General features: G+C 38.4%; 1 protein-coding gene across 1 annotated transcript in view; it reads left to right on the forward strand.

Annotated features, from left to right (window-relative positions):
• The first annotated feature begins 2,737 nt into the window (after positions 1–2,737).
• rtn4r (reticulon 4 receptor) overlaps positions 2,738–26,494 on the forward strand; it is a 104,718-nt gene continuing 80,961 nt past the window's right edge. The window contains exon 1 of the mRNA XM_056254773.1: positions 2,738–3,220. Within this exon, the coding sequence (XP_056110748.1) occupies positions 3,199–3,220 (22 nt within the window). The 5' untranslated portion in view covers positions 2,738–3,198. The remainder of the gene's footprint in view (positions 3,221–26,494) is intronic.

Raw genomic sequence — 26,494 nt, forward strand, 5'->3', positions numbered from 1 at the left:
AATTGTAGCCTCTTTTTCCTATTTGTAGTGGAGATGAGTGGTACCCGGTGGAGTCTTCTGCTGTTGTAGCCCATCCGCCTCAAGGTTGTGCGTGTTGTGGCTTCACAAATGCTTTGCTGCATACCTCGGTTGTAACGAGTGGTTATTTCAGTCACTGTTGCCCTTCTATCAGCTCGAACCAGTCTGGCCATTCTCCTCTGACCTCTGGCATCAACAAGGCATTTCCGCCCACAGAACTGCCGCTCACTGGATGTTTTTTCTTTTTCGGACCATTCTCTGTAAACCCTAGAGATGGTTGTGCGTGAAAATCCCAGTAGATTAGCAGTTTCTGAAATACTCAGACCAGCCCTTCTGGCACCAACAATCATGCCACGTTCAAAGTCACTCAAATCACCTTTCTTCCCCATACTGATGCTCGGTTTGAACTGCAGGAGATTGTCTTGACCATGTCTACATGCCTAAATGCACTGAGTTGCCGCCATGTGATTGGCTGCTTAGAAATTAAGTGTTAACGAGCAGTTGGACAGGTGTACCTAATAAAGTGGCCGGTGAGTGTATATATATATAGAAAAGAAAACACTAGAATATTAAGTTCTTAAAGGCACACTGTGGAACTTTTCAACCTTTATAATATATTACCAAAACCCATTGAGATGGTACATCGACTTACAATAGGTTGAATGACACGTCTGCCGTAGCCTGAAGGTGTCCGTATCGCTTTTCCTAGCACTATGTAACTTCGGGTTTCGGGTAGGAACCCGAGCACAAAAAGAACTACAAAATTCGACCGCTTTACGGCATACGTCACTTCCCCCACCACCCACAACTTCCTCAGATTCTGACGTGAGTGCTCAACTCGCGTTTGATTGCCGTTGCCGTCTGTATATTTTATGTTTTCGTCATGGCCGAACCAACAGCTACAAGGAAGAAGGCAATGGTTTTGTCAGAGGACACTAAAAGAAAAAGGCATAGTGACAAATGAAAAGCCAGGACGAGGATCACCATTGGTCCAGCGTTCGCTCGCTGGCGTGAGCTACAGGAGGAGGAGGGGTGCCCGACCGATGCTGACGCTTGCCTGCACGCAAATGCCGTTTCCAAGGTGACCCAGATAAATCATATAAGTAGTGTAGTATTTTCTGGTATTCCGGCCACAGCCGATGGTGTTATGAGTGTAATAAAATGCCCACAGCCCATTGTTCATTTCTACACACAAACACAGCCCGCCACAGTGCAGGGCTCGCACAAATAAAGTCGACTCATGTCAAATGTACATTAAATGTAACGTTAGTGAACGTGCCCACGACTCAGTGCCCACAAACACTACACACAACATGTCCCACGGTTTCTGTAAAACGAACCCAACACACATAAGTTACAGTCAGCTCAGGCCGACGGTGTTTTTAGTGCAGTAAATGTGCCCGCCGTCCCGCGCCCACATTCACTCACAGACATGTCAGCACTAATGGTGTGTTCACACCGAACGCGAATAGAGCGTCAAATACGCGTCTATCGCTTCTAGTTAGACGCTTGAACATTCGCTCGAGTTCAAATTTTTCAACTTGCGCGGAAGACATTCGCGGCAAACGCGTCGCCCAATTCGCGTCTGTCGCAACGCCCGGCGCGAATGACGCGTCTATTCGCGTCTTTGCATTGACTTTGTATGTAATCTACTCGCACAAATAATTAAATTCGCGTTCGGTGTGAACACACCATAAGCCCCACGGGGCTCGCCCCGCTCGCTCTCTCTCAGCAGACTGCTATAAGGGAATCGAGCGCGGCAAGGCTGCCCACCTCAAACACTGCAAGCACACACAATCTAAAGACACGGGAGGCTGACCCACTGTCTATGGGCTGACCGGTTGACTTTTGCGACAGTGCTGCGGAGCTTGTGGCCTCTAGGGACGCTAGACGTGAAAGTTACAGGTCGAGCGCCACTAGTGGCCAAAAGTTCCGCGGTGTGCCTTTAAAGGGATATTTCACCTGTATGTTTTTTATTTTCTGCTGAACACAAAATAAATTTAGAAAAATATGGGTAACCAAACAGTTTATGGACCCTGTTGACATCCATAGTATTATTATTTTTTTCATACTATAGATGTCAATGGGGATCACCAACTGTTTGGTTTCAAAATATCTTCTTTTGTGTTCAGCAGAAGAAAGAAACTCATACGAGTTTGGAACAGCCTGAGGGTGAGTAAAAGATGACAGCATTTTCCTTTTTGGGTGAACAATAAACATGATTCAATGTATGGATCATTCTGTAAAACGGGTGCATCTCTAGTTTCATTTTAGTGATTTTCATTGATTTTTAAAGTAAATTTTAAGCATTCGACATGACTATAATATGTGTTAATTGTGCAATCTCAGGCTAAATATAAAGTTAAATAAGGACATTTTAATGTTGGGACACATTAAAAAGAGTACTTACTATTGGATCCTTATGTCATTATTTATATTTATTTATTGATTGATTGATTGATTGATTGATTGATTGATTAAATAGCTTATTACTGTAGAAAGGGAATATAGGGGAACAAAGTTTGACATAAACTGGAGGCACAACAAAATATGTATCCATATAGTTTGTTTGCATCAAAATTGTACAATACATTTTTGTTGATGTGTTTAGAAAAATGTCTGGAAAAATGACCCCCCCCCCCCTCTCTCTCTCTCTCTCTCTCTCTCTCTCTCTCTCTCTCTCTCTCTCTCTCTCTCTCTCTCTCTCACACACACACACACATACACGCACGGCGCCACAGCCTCTTCCCGTTCCTCCCGCGCGGCTGCACGGACACTCGGGTCGTTGGAATACTTCTGCTTTCACCGGAAATGTGCCATACAGCCTATATGGATTCATCCCGACAGTAGTTTATCCTCTTCCAGTGTGACTTTCGCCAGGTTTCGGCAATCCTCCGGGCTGGTCCTCTTCGGCAGAAGCAGATATTTGAGTTTGGATATTACTGTGATTGTGTCTCTGCCCAAATGACTGAGAGAGGAACCACCGGGAGACGCTGCTCTCCGTCCCGCGCCTGTCCGGCGACCGTCGGCTAAAGTTTCAACGACAGGGATGATGGTGGTTCATCTTCCGTGAGGTTTGCAAATTATTCAAATTTACCACAGCGAGGAAAAAACCGTCTTCTCCAGTCCAACGGGGACCTCTTTCTGGGATTACTCATTTACTGGATATATTCATACAACATGAAGACTTTAATTGTTGAGGGTAAGTCACGGAAATTATTTTTTTTAAAGTTATATTTGTTGAATTCGTTATTGTTTATTTCATATATTGTAACTGCCGCATTTATACGCTACGCCGCGCGCATCCCCAAATGTCTGTCATGGACGAAAAGGCTGCTTGTATCCCGGAACATATTGTAAATATTGAATCGGTTTGGTCATATATTCAGAACTCTCCATAGAAAACGATAATTTTCTGCTTCCGTACACTTAGTTTATAAAGCATCCTAGTTGACACGTCAGTCTGTCCCACTGAAAACAGTCTGTCAGTAAGAACCACAATTGCTGTGGCTCGTGCAGTTATGCATGTTTCTCAACTCGCTAATGCGCGTTCATGAAAGGATGCGCGAGCTTAGGTGCACCTGAATAGGTTAATGCAGGGTTTTCTCATGGTTGAGGTTGGTTAGTAGTGAGACTCTTCTCGTTGTTGATGCAGTGATACATTTGAAGTAGCCTAAATAACCCCCGGCATTGTATTTATTTGAAAACGTTTTACTTTTCGGTGAGTAATAATAAAGGGATTTCAAATATGCACTGTGTCAATTTGAGTTGTTTCAGCTGCGGTCCTGTACTTATTTGCATATGGGGTTTGGGGGGAGTGGCCATTGGCTTTTACACCCGAATATTTAATCACGTAGGGCTGGACAATAAATGGTGCGAATGAGGATTGCAAATAGTTGTTGTTGGTAATTGATAGTGGCGCGTACAGTTCTGTTGATGCTGTTTTGCGTTCTATGTTGGTATTTAATTTGATCTGCAATATTATTATAGTTATCAAACGTACAATGGGTATTTTACCTTATCAGCATCTTATGCAACTGCGTACATACTACATAAAAAAAGTGGCATACAAGTAGGCATGATGTGGATGGATATGCTGACTTTAGTCATTAGATTTGAGCTTATATATCTAAAAATGAGTGTGTTTAGCTCAAGATCTGTTACAGATAAATCAATTTCATTATAGATAAATCAATTTAATTCACTTTAAAAGGCCTTTTTTTAGTGTAGTCTTGTATTTAGCGACAAATATGTCAAGGGGATCACGCATAAACATTTACTTACTTACTTAATTCTATCAAGTTGTATCGGTGTTAAGTCTCACATTTGGTTTACATTCTACACCAGACTTCAGAAAGACGCTGTCCGTGGTCCTGAAATCAAGAACGTAAAGACTTCAGTTCAGTTCAGCTTCCTGTTTTGCTGTTTTCAACCCAAAGAGGACAGCAGAGCCTTATTAGGGCACTGTAGAAAATGGTTACAACACATTTGTCATGCATTATCCATGGTCTAATTAGGTTTTAACAAAGAACTTGATGATGGTGCTTGTTGTTGTGCTCGCACCTGTGAGTTCGTGAGCAGATCTAACTAAAGATCACATCACAAGAAGCTCTGGGAGGTGTTGAAAAACAGCAGTGCTCCACCCATATACAGCAGCGACTAAATCCGTAAAGCTCAAAGGATGGAAGCAGCTCACTGCACAACTCTCGTCCGGCAAGCGCAATGCACTCTAGTGTCATTCTTTGCCACAATGCAAAAGGTATTGCATTAATGAAAGTAAAAAATAAAGAGGTTGCAGTGCAGTGTTTCATGCGTGACCCATCTTGTGTGTTTCCTCACTGTGTGCTTTCTCACAGGAGTTGTGATGTTGTTTAGGATGCCAGATGGACACGTACTTCTCACTGTTTAGACCCATTGGGTTTCCGTGGCCCCTCCCGTCTCGCTGGGCTAACCTGATTGAACTGAAAACACATTAAATATTCCATCACACAGAGACGGAAAGCGTTAAGGATGAGAAAGAGGTGTAGTCTAGTCGCGCAGATGGTTTTTGCTGGGGTAGAGAGAGGGAAATGAATAAGATGTCTTCATTTCCATTCAGTTTTGTGTGAATGTATTGGTATTTGGATGATAAATGACGTATGTTTTTGTTTTTTTGCTGTGAGTCCTGTAATTAAAGCAAGAGCAAAACGGTGTTGTGTTGACAGCCCACACAGAAAGCTTTTTCTCTCATTCTCTTTGTTTGTCTGATTTTTGCCTCTCCTAAGCTGCAGTCACATACAGTAATATGATTAATTAAATTAATGAGTGAACAATACTATATAGAAAACCCTTTGTTATTATTTATTATACTTTATTATTTAGGCTACTCACCCATGGCAAACTGTTATCTTTTCAGTAGAACCAAAAAAAAAATGCTTTGTGAATGTTTTCTGACTCATAATTTAGTGATACTTCTGGCTTTAAAAGCATTGACACAATTTGTATGTTTTGATATTGTAATATGCATTGTAGCTAGATCTTATGTGCGCAATGCGCATCTATCTTTTTATATTTATAGACTTGCACAGTGTTGTACATTGGGAGAATATCTGATTTTATCTGAATATTATCTGATTAGTCAAATACATAATTGATCAATTAATCAATTATAAAAATAGCCATTAGTAAATGCCCGAGTTCCTGATGACATGACTGTCAAGCTCCAAAATAAAGACAAAAAACACCATAAAGTCATAACCAAAAAAAAACCTTAAATGATCCACTGAAAATCTTCCCATCTGCTAAAACTCACAAATTTAATTTGTACTTGCTTTCAAATTAAAATATGGCATATTCTGAGACAACCCAGGGGGTTTGATATCATTAACACCAATGCCATTGATTCTTGCCTGAAGGAGAATTAGAATGATTTACGGGACATACGGGTGAGTATAATGACAGAATTTGACATTTTAAGCAAGTTTAAAGAATGTGCATATATTTGTGTTGTAATCTTTCGGTAAAGTAGGTGGCAAATTATACAAATCAACACCAAAGACAAAAGCAGAAACCTGGTGAAGATGGTTCTCTATAGAAGGGGCAGTGAGTTTAGAAGCACTTCCTCAGTAGACATGGTTAACAGACATGTGTGTGTTTTAAGCTTGTAGCCAGTGGCTCTGCAGTTGTGTTTTGAGCCAATGTCAGAATAGCCTTTTTGTCCAAGAGGTTTTTGTTTCAGAAAAGTAGTCTAAACATCCTCAAGTCCATCGAAAAACGTATAAACTGCGGAATATATTCCAGCCTGCAGCTCTCCAGGAGAAACGTGGGAGAGCTAATTCATTGTGGTGAGCTTTCAGAAGAAGGCTTTGTCTAATAACTTTCCTTCAGACTGTCACTCTCAACCAGACCCTCTTCAGAACCACATATTTACACAGACGGCAAACAAGTCGTTTCCACTCCAGTCTCCTATTATCCAACCGAATGATGAGGATGATCAGAATACATGGCAGACTCTCAGAGAGCGCTCTGTTGGAAGGAGGCTCATTCTGCTGAGAGGTCTCTCTGATACAGAGCTTCATCTGCTACTCGCAGGTGTAAAAAAAAGAGGATCAGCTGTTATGAAGACGCATGGGTTGACAGGATGAATCATGCTAGCTATGGTCTGGATAGTGCTGGGATTTCAAACATCACGATAGGGCTTGGTTCAATTGTGTGTAATGATGTCTGCGTCTGCTTAATTTCGAAAGCATCACAGTCAACCAATCAAGTCGGCCTGGATTTTCAGCTGTCATTTATACTGTGTAGTTAGAATCAGTGTTATTTGTTAAATTAAATAGATTTTTAATTCATTTTTAATTGTATTTATTCTTAATTAAATGTAGATAAAAATATATATTTTTGTATTTAACACAAGGAAATTAGTATATTCATAATTAAAAATATAGGAAAGGTAAACACATTTAATACATAATATTAATAACAATATAATAATTTAATATATATATTCATAGAACAACAACAGCTATAAGAATAAACAACATGTTACCAAACATAAAACCAATATGTATATATGCATTTCACTTTGGTGAAGGAAATAAAACATCTTCTCTCAGAAGAAAGTTTTTCTCCTGTGTCTCAGATTTTGAGAGAAAACTAAAATCTCACATTTGTGAGTTTCTGAAGCGATCTCAAAAATATCTCAAAATGAGATCTGATTTTAATGAGATTTCAACATGAACTCAACTTGTGAGTGTGCGGCTTTGGTTTTATTGCTCTATACTCATACTGTGTGTTAACAATTGACTCATGTGTGCCTATTTTGCATTTCTTTTAGGATTTTAGGAGGGACGTCGTTGATACTTAATGGAATTCTCAAAATAGGTTTACCTTAGAGCAAATTTCGTGTGGGTTTGTCCATGACACATTATGTAATTGTATGGATTCCAGTATGATGGAAACACATTGAATAATATAATAAGAATACTGAAAATACCAGCTTCCTGTATCTTGTGGGCTTGAAACTGTCAAAGCTGTATGTGGCTGATAATGCGTTATGCAACATTTGTGGATTCAATTTTTCTCAAAAATTAATAAATAATTCCATCAATATAGTGGGAAAAGTATTGCAGGAGTGGTGAGAGACTCAATAGACGCTCATCAAATCCCTCTAAATGAACTGAGTCCACTGCAATAGGTTCATTTATTCAGGTAATCTCACATACTATTGCATCAGACAAGCTCTGTGTTCAACCGAATGACCGAACCGCATCAATCGAGTGACCTTTCAGAGATGCAGTTTAATAATGCTTTGCAGACTTTCATCGACACAGGATGTCTCGTGAATGACAAAATGACGATATTGTTAAATTTGAAGTTATTCTTAGCAAAATAAGCTTAAAAGTCACACTTGAAGGTATGAAATTACGTTACCAGCTGCTGTAACTTCTCATTTTATGCAGCTTTTGACTATTAAAATGCTTTGAGCTATAGCGTGGAATGAAACTGGAACAACTTTTGCGTGATTTCAAATTGAAATTGAGGAGAATACTCACAGTATGTGTAATTTTATATCATTTTACATCATATGTGTGTACTGTGAATATGTGCGTGTTTGTATGTGTATATATATATATATATACACTGAACTCAAAGATCTAAGACTTTTTCTATGTACACAAAAAGGCCTATTTCTCTCAAATATTGTTCACAAATCTGTCTAAATCTGTGTTAGTGAGCACTTATTTTTTGCCGAGATAATCCATCCACCTCACAGGTGTGGCATATCAAGATGCTGATTAGACAGCAGGATTATTGCACAGGTGTGCCTTAGGCTGGCCACAATAAAAGGCCACTCTAAAATGTGTAGTTTTACTGTATTGGGGGGACCACCATTTGCCTCATGCAGTGCAACACATCTCCTTCACATACTGCAACATGAGGTGATGGTCGTGGATGAATGGGCACAACAATGGGCCTCAATAAAATGCACCTGTTTTCATTGTCCATAACTGTTACGTTGCTCCGATACGCCTGCCCATACCATAACCCCACTGCCACCATGGGCCACTCGATCCACAACGTTGACATCAGCAAACCGCTCATCCACATGACACCATACACGCTGTCTGCCATTTGCCCTGTACAGTGAAAACCGGGATTCATCCGTGAAGAGAACACCTTTCCAAAGTGCCAGACGCCATTGAATGTGAGCATTTGCCCGCTCAAGTTGGTTACGGCGACGAACTGCAGTCAGGTCGAGACCTCGATGAGGATGAAGAGCATGCAGATGAGCTTCCCTGAGACGGTTACTGACAGTTTGTGCAGAAATTCTTTGGTTATGCGAACCGGTGGCTGGTCTCAGACGATCTTGGAGGTGAAGATGCTGGATGTGGAGGTCCTGGGCTGGTGTGGTTACACGTGGTCTGCGTTTGTGAGGCCGGTTGGATGTACTGCCAAATTCTCTGAAACGCCTTTGGAGACAGCTTATGGTAGAGAAATGAACATTCAATTCATGGGCAACAGCTCTGGTGGACATTCCTGCAGTCAGCATGCCAATTGCACGCTCCCTCAAAACTTCTGTGGCATTGTGCTGTGTGATAAAACTGCATATTTTAGAGTGGCCTTTTATTGTGGCCAGCCTAAGGCACACCTGTGCAATAATCCTGCTGTCTAATCAGCATCTTGATATGCCACACCTGTGAGGTGGATGGATTATCTCGGCAAAGGAGAAGTGCTCACTAACACAGATTTAGACAGATGTGTGCACAATATTTGAGAGAAATAGGCCTTTTGTGTACATGGATAAAGTCTTAGATCTTTGAGTTCAGCTCATGAAAAATGGGGGCAAAAAAAGTGTTGAGTTTATAATTTTGTTCAGTGTATGTATGTATATATACACTCACAGGCCACTTTATTAGGTACCCCATGCTAGTAACGGGTTGGACCCCCTTTTGCCTTCAGAACTGCCTCAATTCTTCGTGGCATAGATTCAACAAGGTGCTGTAAGCATTCCTCAGGGAGTTTGGTCCATATTGACATGATGGCATCACACAGTTGCCGCAGATTTGTCGGCTGCACATCCATGATGCGAATCTCCCGTTCCACCACATCCCAAAGATGCTCTATTGGGTTGAGATCTGGTGACTGTGGAGGCCATTTTAGTACAGTGAACTCATTGTCATGTTCAAGAAACCAATTTGAAATGATTAGAGCTTTGTGACATGGTGGAAGTAGCCATCAGAGGATGGATACATGGTGGCCATAAAGGGATGGACATGGTCAGAAACAATGCTCAGGTAGGCCGTGGCATTTAAACGATGCCCAATTGGCACTAAGGGGCCTAAAGTGTGCCAGGAAAACATCCCCCACACCATTACACCACCACCACCAGCCTGCACAGTGGTTACAAGGCATGATGGTTCCATGTTCTCATTCTGTTTACGCCAAATTCTGACTCTAACATCTGAATGTCTCAACAGAAATCGAGACTCATCAGACCAGGCAACATTTTTCCAGTCTTCAACTGTTCAATTTTGGTGAGCTCTTGCAAATTGTAGCCTCTTTTTCCTATTTGTAGTGGAGATGAGTGGTACCCGGTGGAGTCTTCTGCTGTTGTAGCCCATCCGCCTCAAGGTTGTGCGTGTTGTGGTTTCACAAATGCTTTGCTGCATACCTCGGTTGTAACGAGTGGTTATTTCAGTCACTGTTGCCCTTCTATCAGCTCGAACCAGTCTGGCCATTCTCCTCTGACCTCTGGCATCAACAAGGCATTTCCGCCCACAGAACTGCCGCTCACTGGATGTTTTTTCTTTTTCGGACCATTCTCTGTAAACCCTAGAGATGGTTGTGCGTGGAAATCCCAGTAGATTAACAGTTTCTGAAATACTTAGACCAGCCCTTCTGGCACCAACAATCATGCCACGTTCAAAGTCACTCAAATCAACTTTCTTCCCCATACTGATGCTCGGTTTGAACTGCAGGAGATTGTCTTGACCATGTCTACATGCCTAAATGCACGTAGTTGCCGCCATGTGATTGGCTGCTTAGAAATTAAGTGTTAACGAGCAGTTGGACAGGTGTACCTAATAAAGTGGCCGGTGAGTGTATATATATGTACACACACTACTGTGAGAAGTTTAGAAGGGTTCTTAGTAGTTAATAAATATATTTATTTTAATATATATTTTTATTTTAATATATATTTTTTATATATTTTAGTCTCTAATGCTCACCAAGGCTGCATTTTTTTGATCAGACATACAGTAATACTTCATTTTTAATACAATTTAAAATGACTGTTTGCTATTGTAATCTATTTTAAAATGTAATTTATTCCTGTGATGCAATCAGCATCATTACTCCAGTTTTCAGCATCACATGATCCTTCAGAAATCATTCTAATATGCTGATTTGCTGCTCAAGAAACATTTATTATTATTATAAATATTGAAAACGATTTCTGAAGGATCATGTGGTAATTCAATGGAAGCTTGTTTCTGCCACAGAATAAAAAAATAAAAAGGTAATTGCAACTTTTAATCTCACAACCCAGACTTTTTTCTCAGAATTGCAAGTTTATATATCGCAATTCTGGCTTCATAACACGCAATTGTGAGAATTATAACAGATTTGTGAGATATAAACACGCAATTCTGAGAAAAAAAAAAAAAATCATGTAGAAAAAGACTAGAACTGGAAATACGAGATTTAAACTTGAAGAAAAAGTCAGAATTGCGAGAAAAAAGTCAGAATTGTGATACATAAACTCGCAATTGCGATTGTTGCAATTCTGATTTTATAACACATAATTGCGACTTTATATCACGCAATTCTGAGAAAAAAACCTTTGAATTGCGAGATGTAAACTCGCAATTGCAAGAAAAAAAGTCAGAATGTTTAGATAAAAAGTCGCTATTACCTTTTTTATTTTTTATAAGCTTCCATATAATTCTAATAATGTAGACATAACTAATTTGTTGGTTCTCAATGTAACTTCTTGTTTAAGTGAAAAACTATTGTAAACATCATCCTCCTCATCCTGTGTCCTTGTTTTTGTGCATTACTGCATGTACCTCGCTGTCATTTGTAAAATAAAGCATACGCCTGCATACTGATAACCTCATAAATACATCTACCACATTATAAATGGTAAAGCAAAATTGGCACATTTTCTCCATTACATGCTATATACCCTGAACACTTCGTACCGTCCAGCTCTGTTAATTAGTGCTCCTCCTGGGCAGGTACAGTACTGTTTGATCAACAACTTTTGTCTGCATTAAAGTCTGCATAAACGATCATATGTAAATGTATTTCAGATATTGCCTGTGAGGAGGATCTAATTGCGGTGAACACGGTGCCTTGGAACTTACAGCGTAATTGACAAGAGGTGGACATGCAGTAAAGCGTCCCTCTGAGGATTAACTCGGACTCTATCTCCAGACAAACACCACTTTCTCCCTTTCAAAGCAAACACGTATAAAGCTTTAAGCTAACAACTGAGCCTGTGCTCCTCTTTCAAGCTGCGGTGGCCATTCTCTTTTCTTAGGAAGCAAATTCATGGTGATTCAAGTTCAACCTCTTTTATTTTCTCATTACAAAACTCGAATATGAACGCTACAGCTAGCAACCATTTTTAGCTGAACACGCCCATGGTAATGAAACATTTATCCTTTAATCTGGAGAGGAGGTCTCTGTAAGAAGCAGAATAGAGCTCGTGATGGATGAGCTGGTAAATAGTTAATTAGACAGAGCACAGGACGACCTTAAATTAGGTGCATGACTGGAGCCTTTGTCTGGATAATAAGTCAGTGTTGTCCCTCCTTCTTTCGTCCATCTGTCTCATCTTTTTTCTTTTTGCATGTCTTTGTTTGGTCCTATCCAGCCACCTTTACACTCTGTTTCTCTCTGCTCGCTGTCACCTTTTTCTCTTTATCGCTCCGGCAACCGTGATTTTTTTCAGACCTTTAACACCACAGATCCATTAGTGACAATCTTTTAGAAATCAGCACTATTAGAGTGTGAGAGCCACAAGGCTTTGGATTCAGACTTTGACAGAAGGTCGTTATGATATAGATTCATTCGTCTGGTTTTGATGATTTTCATTAAATCTAATAGAATAAGAGAGCCACAGTGTGTGTGTACATTTATATTTGTCTAGTCAAAACAAAACTGACTTTTGGGAAATAACCCACTGGATAATGGGTAAAGTGGAAACAGAGTTTTACAAGTGTTTAAATATTTTTTTTTACAAACTTCTCAATAACATATCTGGATCATACAGTATCACACCACAATCACAATAAAAAATAAATAAATAAAAAATGTCATAAAGAAAATCAAGTCTGTTTTTAAGACAAATATATATATATATATATGCATTTATGTAATACAAAAAAAACTATAATAAAATAATAATAAACTTTATTGATAAAAAAATATTATACATATTAAAATGATCAGATAATTATATTACAGTACTGTGAATCTAATGGGAATAACCATTTGTTTATTTATTTAAAATCTTTATCTGTGTATTACGATAATCTGAATTTGGGGGAAATTATCTTCCATGTTTTATTCTCATAAAAAAAATATATATATTATCCAAATAATCATAATGGACCAATGCAAAATATAATTACTTATTTGTCGTCTTTTTGTTTTGGTGACGTTTTTATTCAATGAGATTTACACATATGTGAAGTTCTGCCATGAAACTCTAACCCCAATCTGCTTGCAATCACATCATTCTCTATAGGGCACAGCTGATTGGTTCCTGCTGTATCAGTAGCCAATGAGCTCGCTGCTCAACCTTCAAATACTGGTCAGCATTTGCTGTAGCAGTTCCTGCGCTCTTTCAGAAACCCTCCACCTTCCCCAGCTCCACCTGTATAGATCTGCTATGGGTAATTCATTTATGCTATATTGTACAGCAGCAGCATGTCTTACTTGCTCACAGTAGCATGTCATGTATTGGCAATAGCAAGTCCCGTAACAGATTGTTTCAAAGAAGCTTTACGGTATAAAGTTTGTTTTGGCTGTACAGCAGCTCTAGAAGAAAATAGTGTCATTGTCCAGCTTAAGTAAGTTCAGTGTTGATTCATTTCTATTGTAAAAAAAGTTATTAATTCATAAAAAGTTGATCTATACAGCTGCTCTGGAGAAAACAGTAATGTCATCGTCCAGCTCGGTTCAATTCTCATACAATGATGCCAACGCAAGCAGATGAGTAATATTGTTGAATAGTATATAGCAGATCTTTTCCGCCAAGACCAAACATTTCAACACTGTCACATCCATTACCAGGCCAAACACTCCCAAGAGTTGTCATGACAGAAAAATATTAATCTGGACCTCAAGGATGCAGTGGAGATAAGGTACAGTCAACCACAGTATCATTTTACATTAGACCATTGTTGCGAAATAATTGGCTCTTGTTTGGTTCTGAGACTAGCATGTGTTTCAAATTTATAGCTAAACAAACTCACTTTGAGATATCACATAAAACCTTAGCGTATCACACTGATATTGATTCTTTCTGTGTCATCTGATACTGCTCAATAACACTGGGAATTTAATCAAATATGGACAAAGAAAGACTGTGTTTATCTTTTTTTGCTTCTTTCTTCCGGCTTTAAATAAGTATATCTCTTTTGATGGGGGAAAAACATTCTCCAAAGCTTCTTTGGAGAAGAAGCCCCTTATAAACAGAATTTCTTTTCTAGAACAACAACAATACTGATTCCTTTTACACTGCTTCTTAATAAAATTCAGAAGTGCAAGTATTGCTCATCTTAGACATTTTTTTTTCCTTTGAGGAAAGAAAAATCAATGAGTAAGATAGAAAAAGAATCACAGACAGATCGACAGAGAGAGAGAGACAGACGGGTGGCTAGACAGAGAAACAAAGGCACAAAGTGAATGGCTGATATACCCATCGGAGGAAAAAACAGTAATAAAATGAAACAACAAAAAACTGTGAAACAGAATAGAAGACAACAGATCTTGTATTTCATCATAAGTATAGTTTGGAACAAGCAATGTATCTACATTAGGAGTCAGGCCTGCATGGGAAAAGATATTCAGACCGTCATTTGTCTGGTTGGAGAGGACCGAAGCCTGGCAGATGAGAAGGCAACGTCTGACAGTGAGAAACAACACGGATGTTTCACTGGATCCGAGCAAATGACTTACACACGATTACGGAGATAACCACCTTGATAGAACTAATGGCGTCATTGTTATGGGTGATTTTTCAGACACTGTTCACATAGTGAAGGTTGCTTGTGGGAAGTGGATGAGATGAACTCAGTGCAAATATTCTGGTGCATGGTAATAGAGTTTTCTGGGCAATTTCAAATGTATCTGTACTGACAAAAGATTGAATGAAAACAAGTGAAAAATCTAACTCTAAAAGTCAAAACAAATTCCAAGCTTCTGAAGAAAACTAAAGTTTTCTTTTCTAGGCCTCTGTAAAACCCACAAACACAATCCTAGGGTATTTTTGGAGGTTGTTGTTGCTGCCCTGCTGTTGCTAGGGTGTTCCGGTGGTTGCTAAGTGGTTGTTAGGGTATTCTGCGTGGCTGTTAGGGCTGCTATGCTGTTGCTGTTTTAGTTGGTTGCTAAGTGGTTGTTTTGTGTGGTTGATGGAGCTGCAATGCTGTTTCTAGGATGTTCTGGGTGGTTGCTAGGTAGTTGTTAGGGTTTTCTTGCTGGTTGTTATGGTTGCTATGCTGTTGTTAAGGTGTTTTATGCGATTACTAAGTGGTTTTGGGGGGTTTTGTGTGGTTGATAGAGATGCTATGCTTTTTCTATGATGTTATGGGTGGTTGCTAGGTAGTTGTTAGGGTATAATGGGTGGTTGTTAGGGCTGCTATGCTGTTGCTAGTGTGTTTTATGTGGTTAGTAAGTTTTGTGTGGTTGATAGAGCTGCTATGCTGTTTCTAGGATGTTCTGGGTGGTTGTTTTTGGGTGCCGTGTGTCCACTGAAGTGTTTTTTTTTCCTGAGGCTGGAGTATTTTTCCAGTTGTTTTCAATAGGAGCACCATGTTTTCAAAATGTTTCCAGCAGCATGACGAGGCGCTGAGCGTCTATTTCACGCTGAGTGCTCAGCGTTTTTTTTTACCAGTCGCCGGGAGTTGGGTAACTTTGGGTAAAATGCAGTACTTATTACTGTCACTGTTTAGCCAGCCGTCCAATCACTGTGGAGGAGGGGCGGGACAAATACAACACTGACCAACCGTCACATTCTGCTTGTACAACGTGGACACACGGCCTTAGTGTTGCTATGATGTTCCGGATGGTTGCTAGGTAGTGGTTAGTGTATTATTGGTGGTTGTTGCTGCTGTGCTGTTGAGTGGTTGTTTGGGCTGATTGGTTACTTATTAGCCAATAGAACCAACCATCCATTGGAAATTCTGCACAAAACAGTCAACTAGAATTCTATCTTTCATTAAATAGAGACTGCACAGTGGAAAAGCTGTCTACTGTCACCAGCCTTGAACCAAGAAAAGCCTTGACAATGCACAGACTCCACGAACACGGCCCGAGCGCAGAGACAGACAGGGACAGACAGGCTGTGCTCTTTACTGCACACAACATGAACTAGAAACAGAACTAGACTTTTTGACCTTATATGCCCTTATTCCCACACAAATTAAAAACACATTGTTTCCCAGTTTGTAAAGAATCTCAGAAACTATGTCTGCTGCTTGAATGTGAGGTTCGATTGTGAAGTTTTGCTTACTGAGAACCAGTTGGACACAAATGTCAAGCTGAAAGTGACCTGCGTATTAGATAAAATACACTTTGATTCTGACCTGGTTTGCAAAATAAACTAGAAAATTAACAGGCACACTATACTTTATGTACATAGATTAAGTGTGTGTTTGTGTGTGTGTGTGTGTGTAATATGAGGAAACTTGTGGCTTTGAAGTAGGGCTGGGTGATAAACAATATTTCGAGATCACAATAAAGTCTATGCCGATAACAATGATAAGCTTGGACATTTTTACTCGATATGGATCAATCTAACAGCCTATCACACAGCAGATATAATTGTCGTGATACAAGATTCAACTCATTCTTTAAGTCAGTTTAATGTAATTTAAGTTGAAATTACTTAAACATCCAAGTCGATTGTACTTAAAAATTTAAGGCATCAACTAAACTAAGGCTCTGTTTACACCTGGTATTAAGATGCGTTTTAGTCGATCGGATCCCAAGTAGACGAGTGAGACCAATCTACATTTCTTAATTCGTCTCTTTTGTCCACTTTCAAGCACTTCTATCCTGATTTTTTCGAGGGTAGGGTCTATGGGCGGCTAAATGTGAAGAGTTTGGTTCCAAAACGCAATAAATCCATTTAGATTAATTTGAGTAAAAATGTGTTTTCTTTACCAAGAAAGTGGAAAGATGAAAACCACTATTTTCTGTTTCAAACTTTCACATAGCATTTGTAGGTCATAATAACAAAAAAAATTAAAATCCAGGTTTTGATTTTCAAAGATTTATTATAAAAACGGATTATTTTTTTCCCCAAAATGCAATAAATCCATTTAAAAAAAAAATCAAAATGCAATTAATCCATTGAATCAATATAAAAGTTTTTTTTTTCATATTGAAACTGTTGAAAATACACAACAACGTAAGTTTATTAGTATAATATTTTTTATTAAGAACTGTAAAGAAGATTGAAAACATTTTTCCTCCTCCCGAGTGCCTCATCTTCTTAATCTCCTCACGTAAATGATTCGATTTCGATGCCTTGCGTTTCTTACCCACCGCAGAAACAACCACAGGTTCATCAATGCCTCAAAATTATTCATTTTTTTGTTTGTTTGTTGATCGAAAAGTACAAAATCGATAAGAAAACTAGGAAGCCGGGTGTATTTAAAGCGCTTCCGTTACTGTTTACATTGCGTGGAATGGTGCGTTGTGATTGGTTGAGAGCGGATATATCGCATTCTGCAGAGAAGGGAGACTGGCGTTTGTCGCGGTTTGGAAAGAAAGGGAGAAAACATGACAGAATAACACGGCGGATATCGCATTTTACTTAAAATTAAACATTGACTTTTCAATACCAACCAGATACAATACTGATTTTTGCAGTAACTAATTTTTTTTCAAAATGGCGTTTATCGCGTTTTGGAACCAAACTCTTCATGTATTGGCTTTTTCAGATCTTTCGATCTAATGGACAAAATAAGCTTTAAGACTCTCAGTTGATCCACGTCTACCTATAGGAATACGACGCCTATCACAACACATATATAAGCTCCTTCAGTATTATCAGCAGCTATCGCGTTTCTCAGGAGCTTATTACCCTCCTCCATCCCCAGCTCCTCTCGTCAGTCAGGATTTGGCATTCTGATTCCCCTTGAATCAGAATAAATTCTCGAATTATGTTGTAGTTGCTCTCCCTGCTCTTATCCATGCTAGGAGAGTAGACGGTCTTTTGTTGCTGTTTGAACACATTCGACCACACGAGCATCTACACTACGAATACTTTTTCGATTACATCTGGAAGTGGTGGAAAGTGGACAAACGCAAAACGTTTTAGACCCTGTTTACACCTGTGTTTAGTGTCGTCCACTTGTGATCCGATCAACCAAAACACGTCTTAATACCAGGTGTAAACAGGGCCTAAGATTGACAGATCTCCATGACAACCCATCAAAATTAAAGTTCGGTTTCACTTCAAGAAATTAGGACAGAAATATATCACTACTGTATACTAAAATGTCCTCCTCAGAGTAAAAATAATATTATTATTTCTAAGGAATATCATACAACCATTATATTTTTCATCCATGTTTTAAATTTATACAGCTCTGTTGTGCAGCATCTTATTTAACCGATGCAAATGTATTGTTATATTTTCAGTTGATTACATTTTAAAAGCTTGATTAAATTGTTAAAGCTTTTATAAATTGTATTAAATCATAAAATAAAAAAATAAAATGGCAAACAGAATTTAGGGAAAAATAAAATGGATTTCATTGGGCCGTGAATTAAAAGGTAGCTACTCTGTGGAGTTGAATTATGAACAAACAAGTTTACATTCATTCTCTAGGTCTAACAAATATGTGGAAAGCATTTCCGTCCCCATTAATCGTAAATAAATATCCATATTGTATCATAATATTCATAAGTTCATAAGACTTTATTTAGTTTATTTAAGCATCAACTTTGTCTGCTAAAATGCCTTAAAATAGGCCTAGATGCAAATGAGCCAATTGGCATGCAGTAAGAGTAAAGAGTAACGTTCACACAGCAGCAAAATACGCATGTCAGTCCTGTATTTGAGTCCTTAATATGGTTACATTCACACACATTTTAGTTATTTACAGGAGTGACAACCGCATTCTATAACCAAATTACACCCCTACATTTTCAGGACTCACAACCGCATTCTCAGAAAACCCGCGCTGTGTGAATGGAACTGAACTGGATGACTATTTGTCACGTCATGTTTGAGAGAGTGTTTACTGTGTGTTGCGTGTTTTCATGTGTGCTTTCGGTAACTTCGGTAAGTGATGGATGGATGGATATATGAGCTGTGTGTCATCTGAAGGTTTAAAATCCAGTCACTGCTCCCGTCAGACTCAAATGCTCCGCTCTCCGCTCTCCATCCAAATATAAAAGCTGCTGTCGGTTAATGAAGCTTTGACGGATGAACTCGCAGCTCGATTGGACTTATGTTGTGTCAGAAGTGATAAGACAAAGTTTCAGAGTTTAAAGTTTCAGTTTAATGGATGTCACCATCTTTGATATTACTTTTGCCACTGTCGCTATAGGGTTACTGGTCAGAGAATACGAGCCTGGCTCCCGTTGCACATTCATACAGACAGTATTTGAGACGAAACTGAATTGCTGTGTGAACGGGACATTTCAAGACTCAAACCTGTAAGTAAATGCGGTGTCAATCCTAAAAACGGATCATTGTGTAGCCCAGATAATTTTGAGATCATATTGCTCATCTGCAACAGTAAATGGGCAAGACAGAATTACATTTAAGTACAAAGACAGTAAATGACAGCTCATTTACAAAAGTAACATTAAGCCGAAGAAAACCATGACAAACATCTAATAAATGAACCACTGGCATGTTTTATTCCATTAATTAACTCTCTGAACACATCATCAGATGCTACTTCAAAAGTCTTTTTTAATGAAACACACACATGCAGATAAATACAAAAAGAGCCAGATCACTGCAGGGTTGAAAAACATCACGTAGACTTCCAGTAATTAGCAGATTATATCCACATAGCCGGAGAGGGGAGGTGAAATCACTCAGCTCTTTTCAAAGCCCTAATGGGGTCAAAAACAGCTCGATAAATCCAGTGCTTGGCTTTCAGATCCACTGCACGCGGGGGGAAAGGGAGAGATGTAGGGGCAGCTCAAGTAGTCGATAAGGGTACGGATGTTAAAGTCAACAAGAAATCAAAATTGACCACATTGACTTTCTTATTACATATTCCTGATGTTATGTTGAATCTTTCATCATTTCAATGAATGTTATCTCCATTAATTAAAAATATGCGGTTAATTCTGTGTTTTTATTGATTGACAGCGCTAATATACAGAGCTGGTCAGAATTATTTGCCCCCTTGGTAATATGACCAAAGATGGCTGTAAAAAAATAAATCTGCATTGTTAATCCTTTTGATATTTTAGGGTGTATTCACACCTGCCTTGTTTGGTTCGATTGAATCGAAGTCTAGTTCGTTTCCCCCCTTGGTGCGGACCTTTTGGGCAGGTCTGAATACAGCAATCGAACTCGGGTGCGGACCAAACAACCGAACCGAGACCCAGCTGAAGAGGTGGTCTCGGTACGGTTCCAAACGAATTCTGGTACGGTTCGTTTACGGTGTGAACAGGAACCGATCCAATTGCAAGAAAGCACTGCGCCTTTGAGTTAACAGGCTTCCGTAGTCGGAGTTGCGTTATGGGAAAGTGATCTGTTGTAGCCTACTACATTTGATAAAATGAGTCGTGGTTTGACCTGGAGCTTCGAAGAGACGAGCTGCCTTATTAACATTTGGGCAGATGCCCTTGTAGCACAGCTGCCCATGTACACTCAAAAAAATTACATGTTGGCTTTACTTAACTTTTTTATGTAAACAGGTTCCACCGGTTCCACATAACTATGTTTCGTTAAACAAACATAATATGTTCATGTAACTTCAACATCATGGAATTTGGTCATTTTAAGCGACCCAATTAAACTCTGAGCTAATGAGTTAATTAAGTGAATAACTGAGTGATGATTGAGCATTATTGAAGACACCTGATGTTAACAAGCAGAATCTCTGAAGGAGAAAACCGGAATGTTTAAGTCACCATTATGGAGATAAGTGTGTGTTTTAGTTAGGCTCTTGACCATTAACTTATTAACTTTAGATTTTGTTTGGTTGCTGTACATGAGTTATAACAGCCGGATGAACAATAAACTAAGGAGATCTGGTGGTGTTGGTTGCGATTTAACTTAATCATTATTTCACAATCATTTGACCTCAATCACTGAACTTATATTGAACCCAATTTCTGAGTTAAGTTTACCTTACTGTCATTGTAGAGCATACTATTTTTTAGCCTTTTCAATGAAATTCAAATGATCAAATCAAGAAATAAAAAATAAACTTCTTAAAAAATATCCTGAGTAGGCACACACAGACATCAAGAATCAGCATATGAATCTCAGCAATGGTGACAAACAGATCATAAGCTCATTATTTATTCATGCAGCAATGCATGATGGGAGCCATGAATGAGTTTTGATTGGTGGCACCCAGAATGCACTGCAACATGCTTTATAATTGTCACCATTGTTGAGATTCACAGGCTGATTCTTGATGTCTGTGTGTGCCTACTCAGAATATTTTTTTTTAGGAAGTTTCTTTTTTATTTATTGATTTGATCATTTAAATTTCATTGAAAAGTCTAAAAATAGTATGCTCTACAATGGCAATGCTGCTATTATTCGTAAGGTGAACTTAACTCAGAAATTCGGTTTAATCAGTTCAGTGGAAATTCGGAAATTCAGTTCAGTGACTCAGGTCAAATGATTGTGAAATAATGATTATGTTAAAACACAACCATCACCATCAGATGACCTTTGTTTATTGTTCATCCGGCTGTTATAACTCATGTACAGCAACCAAACAAAATCTAAAGTTAATAAGTTAATGGTCAAGAGCCCAACTAAAACACACACTTATCTCCATAATGGTGACTTAAACATTCCGGTTTTCTCCTTCAGAGATTCTGCTTGTTAACATCAGGTGTCTTCAATAATGCTCAATCATCACTCAGTTATTCACTTAATTAACTCTTTAGCTCAGAGTTTAATTGGGTCGCTTAAAATGACCAAATTCCATGATGTTGAAGTTACATGAACATATTATGTTTGTTTAACGAAACATAGTTATGTGGAACCGGTGGAACCTGTTTACATAAAAAAGTTAAGTAAAGCCAACATATCATTTTTTTGAGTGTAGCACAGAATAACACAAATTAGTAAAAGAACAAATATTGCAGTACGAAATATCTCCATGCTGAGCCTTTTTTGCACTTCCTGATTTCCCTACTTGAGAATCCTTGTCCAATGAATGGACGACCTTAGCACACGTGTGGTTTTGTTTTCAAATTTTGGTTCACTTGCAAAAAGAGCAGTGAATCACATTGGGAACATGTTGGGAACAATTATTTGCCCCCTTTTAATAAATACTTTTTGCAACCTCCTTTTTCCAAGATAACAGCTCTGAGTCTTCTCCTATAATGCCGGATGAGTTTGGAGATCAGAGACCATTCCTCCATACAGAATCTCTCCAGATCCTTCAGATTCCCATATCCATGTTGACGCTTTCTTCTCTTCAGTTCAGCCTCATTATCTATAGGGTTCAGGTCAGGGACTGGCCATTGCAGAAGCTTGGTTTTGTGCTCAGTGACCCATTTTTGTTTTGATTTTGATGTTTGTTTTTGGATCACTCTCCTGTAGGAAGATCCAACATGGCCCGTTATAAGATTTCTAGCACGGGCTGTCAGGTTTAGATTTTTTTATCTGTTGGTATTTGCTAGAATCCATGATGTCATGTATCTGAACAAGATGTCCAGGACCTCTGGCAGAGAATTACCACAGCATTAAAGATACAGCAGAGTATTTCATTTTACACATTGGGTACTTTTTTATCCCTGTGTGCACCAATACCATCTTAAGTGTTTGCTGCCAAAAATGGCAATTTTTTTTGGATTCATCTGACCATTAATTTATATATAATATAATATATTATAATATTTATATATTAATATTGTATATCTTACCATTTTATATTACATTTTTAATCATAATAATAATATTTTATTTATTAGTATATAATGTTTTTATGTTTTTCAGTATGCCATTCTTTTTCTAAAAAAACAATTCCTGTCCTACATATTTTTCTTCTTGTATACTCGGTTTCAGTCATCATATAATGGAAGTATGGGTTGCAAATTTTTAATGCTGACTTGAGTGTGTGTGTGTGTGTGTGTGTGTGTGTGTGTGTGTGTCTGTGTGTGTGTGTGTGTGTGTGTGTGTGTGTGACCTTATCCCAGACAGTAATTGACAGGTCTTGGTGTGGTTTGTTCAGACTATTATTGTATACCATAACATGACAAATGAAATGTGACCATACTCTCCCTGGTGGAATGTCCATGATAATGTTATCGCCAATCGCTTGCGTCTCACGAGGGCAGGCGAGGACGTGGTGGCAGGACAGGTTATAGATCTGTCTCTGAAAACTTGGCATTGGTACAGTTTTATGTATTTTCCAACAGCGAATGACATTGTTTGTCCACACGTCACAAAAGGAAGCCGGTCCAATCATGTGAGCTTTAGAATATGTTTTTGTTTGTTTGTTTGTTAACTCAGTGTGTGTTTTTAAGCTCGAAGGTCATCCATTCTTCTAAATGTACTGACAAAAGAAAGGTATGCTGTTGGCGTTTCACTTTCTGTTTAATTGTCTGTTCAAGTCTCCAAGAAACACAATTATTTAAATAATCAACATCAGAGAACGAGAGACATGTCCACTTTCAGCAGCTCATTTTCTGCATGTGAACAATCTTCCATTGTTATTCAAAGTAGAATTATTATAGAAAGAATTCATTTCATTCTTATCATGTCTAAACAGCTTTATGGATGGAATTTATATATTTATTTATTTATTTTTCAGTTCTCACAAACTGCCTTGTAACCAATCACGACAACCTGTGATTGTCAACGAGTGCGTCTCTGAGCTGGTGTGAGTGAGTGGAGGCGGGGCTCATTTGCATATTCATAGAACCGTGTATACTAAATGAGGCAAGGGTGTAGGGTTACATTCAAGCTATTTTAAGGCATGAAAAAGACTTTTTTTTTTTTTTTCAAGGAAAAAACTTTTAAATGTGTAATTTTGGTGATCAGTTGTATGGGATGAGTTGTAAGGGATACAATTATTGACTAAAGCTGTTAAAGTCCAGGGGGACTTCAGCCTGGCCCAGCAGATAAAGTACCACCTTGTTGTTGTTGTTGTTGTTGTTGTTGTTGTGTTGCTGTACCTGATACCTGCTTTATCTTAGAAGTCTAAACCTTTACCATGCATATAATAATGATTTTAAGTCTCAGATTGTGTGAATGTACATCCAAAACCATCTTTGGAAAAATGATATTTGAAGTGTAATTTAATTGTTTAGTTGGTCTCACGTGCCGTTGAATAACACGGGGAGGCGGGGTTTATGACCTATACTAGGACCAGCCACCGGGGGGCGATCGAGACGTTTTGGCTTCACTTTTCAGGGCTTGTGCGGCACGCTTGGTATAGTATAAGTAGTCTAGAGCATTTGATGTGACATTGAACTGTGGTGCTCAGGCAAGATATTTAAGTTTTAGAAACCAGCTCTTGTCATTTCTGGGATGTTTACTCTTTAGTCACTTCATGCATCTTGATCAATTACATTTCTATCTGATTAGATATGCATATTTCATTTATTCTTGACAACACTGGCCAGATTGCCATGCGATTTGAATGCGTCTTGAACGGCATTTCCGCTTGATATGTTCAGAACTGGATAATTGTTTTTGAAGTCTACGCTCTTAGAAAAAAAAGGTTAAATAAGGTTCTAAATAGAACCCTATGGGTTCTTAACTAAATTTTAAAGAACCCTTTATGCCAAAAAAGGTTCTATATACAGATAAATGTCTTAAATTATTGCATAATACTTTCATGTTAAACATGTTATTTCAGTTTTTCTTGTGATAAAGTATGTTTATGAGATGCAATAAAAATGAATCGAAACAAAATGAATTAATTAAAACTAAATCCATGAAATGAACCCATGATGGGAAGTCCTAAAAGGTTCGCCTGACAGAACCATTTAAGGATCTATATAGAACCTTTTCTTCTAAGAGTGAAATACCTATTTTTTAAAAATTTTACCCTTTTCTTCTAAGAGTGAAATACCTATTTTTTAAAATGTTTACCCTTTTCTTGGTAAATGTTACATAATCAATATTCATGATCCAGATTTTATAAATTGCATAATCTCTTCCTCACATTCTGTTGTAGTATTTACCCCAGCTTGTGGAAAAGATGAACTTTGATTCATCATCTCTTTACCACTAGCGATTTTTATGGTGGATATCAGGATATGTTCAAGACAGATTTAGGTAGCAACATGGCCTTGCTAATTCAGCAAGAAAGGGCGGTTGGATTTACCGGTTTAAAATATTTTTGTTTTGTAAATTACAGTTTTAAATTGTAAAATCTTCAGGTTGTTCTGTAAATATGTTTACATTTTTACTGTATATTTTTTTACAGAATTAATCTGGCAACCACAGCTGCCAGTTTTATTTCGTAAAAAAAACAACAGATTTTGTTTTTACAGAAAGTAAGAAATGTTTTGCCATAAATTATGTTTCCACAATATCAAGGAAAGTTACAAAAGCACAATGTCTCGCTTCAGAGGTCAAGATAGAATCACACACACACACTGAATGCACGAGTATGCATGAAAACACAAACACCGCACGCCAGCGGCATGCATGTTGGCATGAACACACACACACGTACACTCTCTCTCCCCCCTCATTTCTTCTGAAGCACACTAGGCTGAGGGTGTAATCGTCAGTTAATTACTCTGCTCTTGACCTGTGAGCGAAACGAGTCGCTTTGGTGCTGCTATCTGTATAAAACGCATTAGTTCAAGATTTCTCTAATTGCTTTAATTAGTCATGAAGGAAGGCCTGATCTGCTGCTAATTGATAACGACTTAAATAGAATGCAAATGGTTTGATAATAATGATTTCCTGACGAATTTGGTAAAAATTTTGGTGTTTCCATCCATCCATCCATCCATCCATCTATCTATCTATGCTAGAGAAAATGGTCACCATAAAGAAAAAAAGGTGTTATTGATTTTTTTTTACACAGCTCATATGAGGATGAACAGCCGAAAAAATAAACTGCAGCGAATAAGGGAGCCTGTAAAAAAGGAAATGTGTGATTGCTAAGAACATCCGAGTTTCACAGTCGTAGGTGTTCTTGTTTGCATATACAATATTTTCCACCTAATTTTCTACTCACAGTCACATGTATCTCTCTCTCTCCCTCTTTCTCGGTCTCCAGGGAGAGGGAGGTGTGTGTGTGTGTGTGTGAGACTGCGGGTGTATGTTCACCTGTATGAGGTGAGCCAGGTGTTCACTGGCCTCATGTGTTTGTGTCTCTCAGTATTATAAAAATGCAGCGGGATGCCGCTATGCTGTGCTGCACAAATTCAATCTGCTTAAACCTTTTTGCTGGGAGATATCAGACACAGCAAGCCAAAAAAAACACAAAACCTGTCAATTAAACATCACACTGCTATAATTAAATATTACATTTAATTGGCAAAACTCATTTGAGACTGAACAATCAAAAGACATTATTTAAACTTGGCTACAGACGTCTGTATATTGCTTGTTTTTAACCAACAAAAA

Source organism: Rhinichthys klamathensis, unplaced genomic scaffold (genome assembly GCF_029890125.1).
Source record: "Rhinichthys klamathensis goyatoka isolate OS25496 unplaced genomic scaffold, OSU_Roscu_1.1 h1tg000114l_1, whole genome shotgun sequence".
Classification (NCBI taxonomy): Eukaryota; Metazoa; Chordata; class Actinopteri; order Cypriniformes; family Leuciscidae; genus Rhinichthys; species Rhinichthys klamathensis.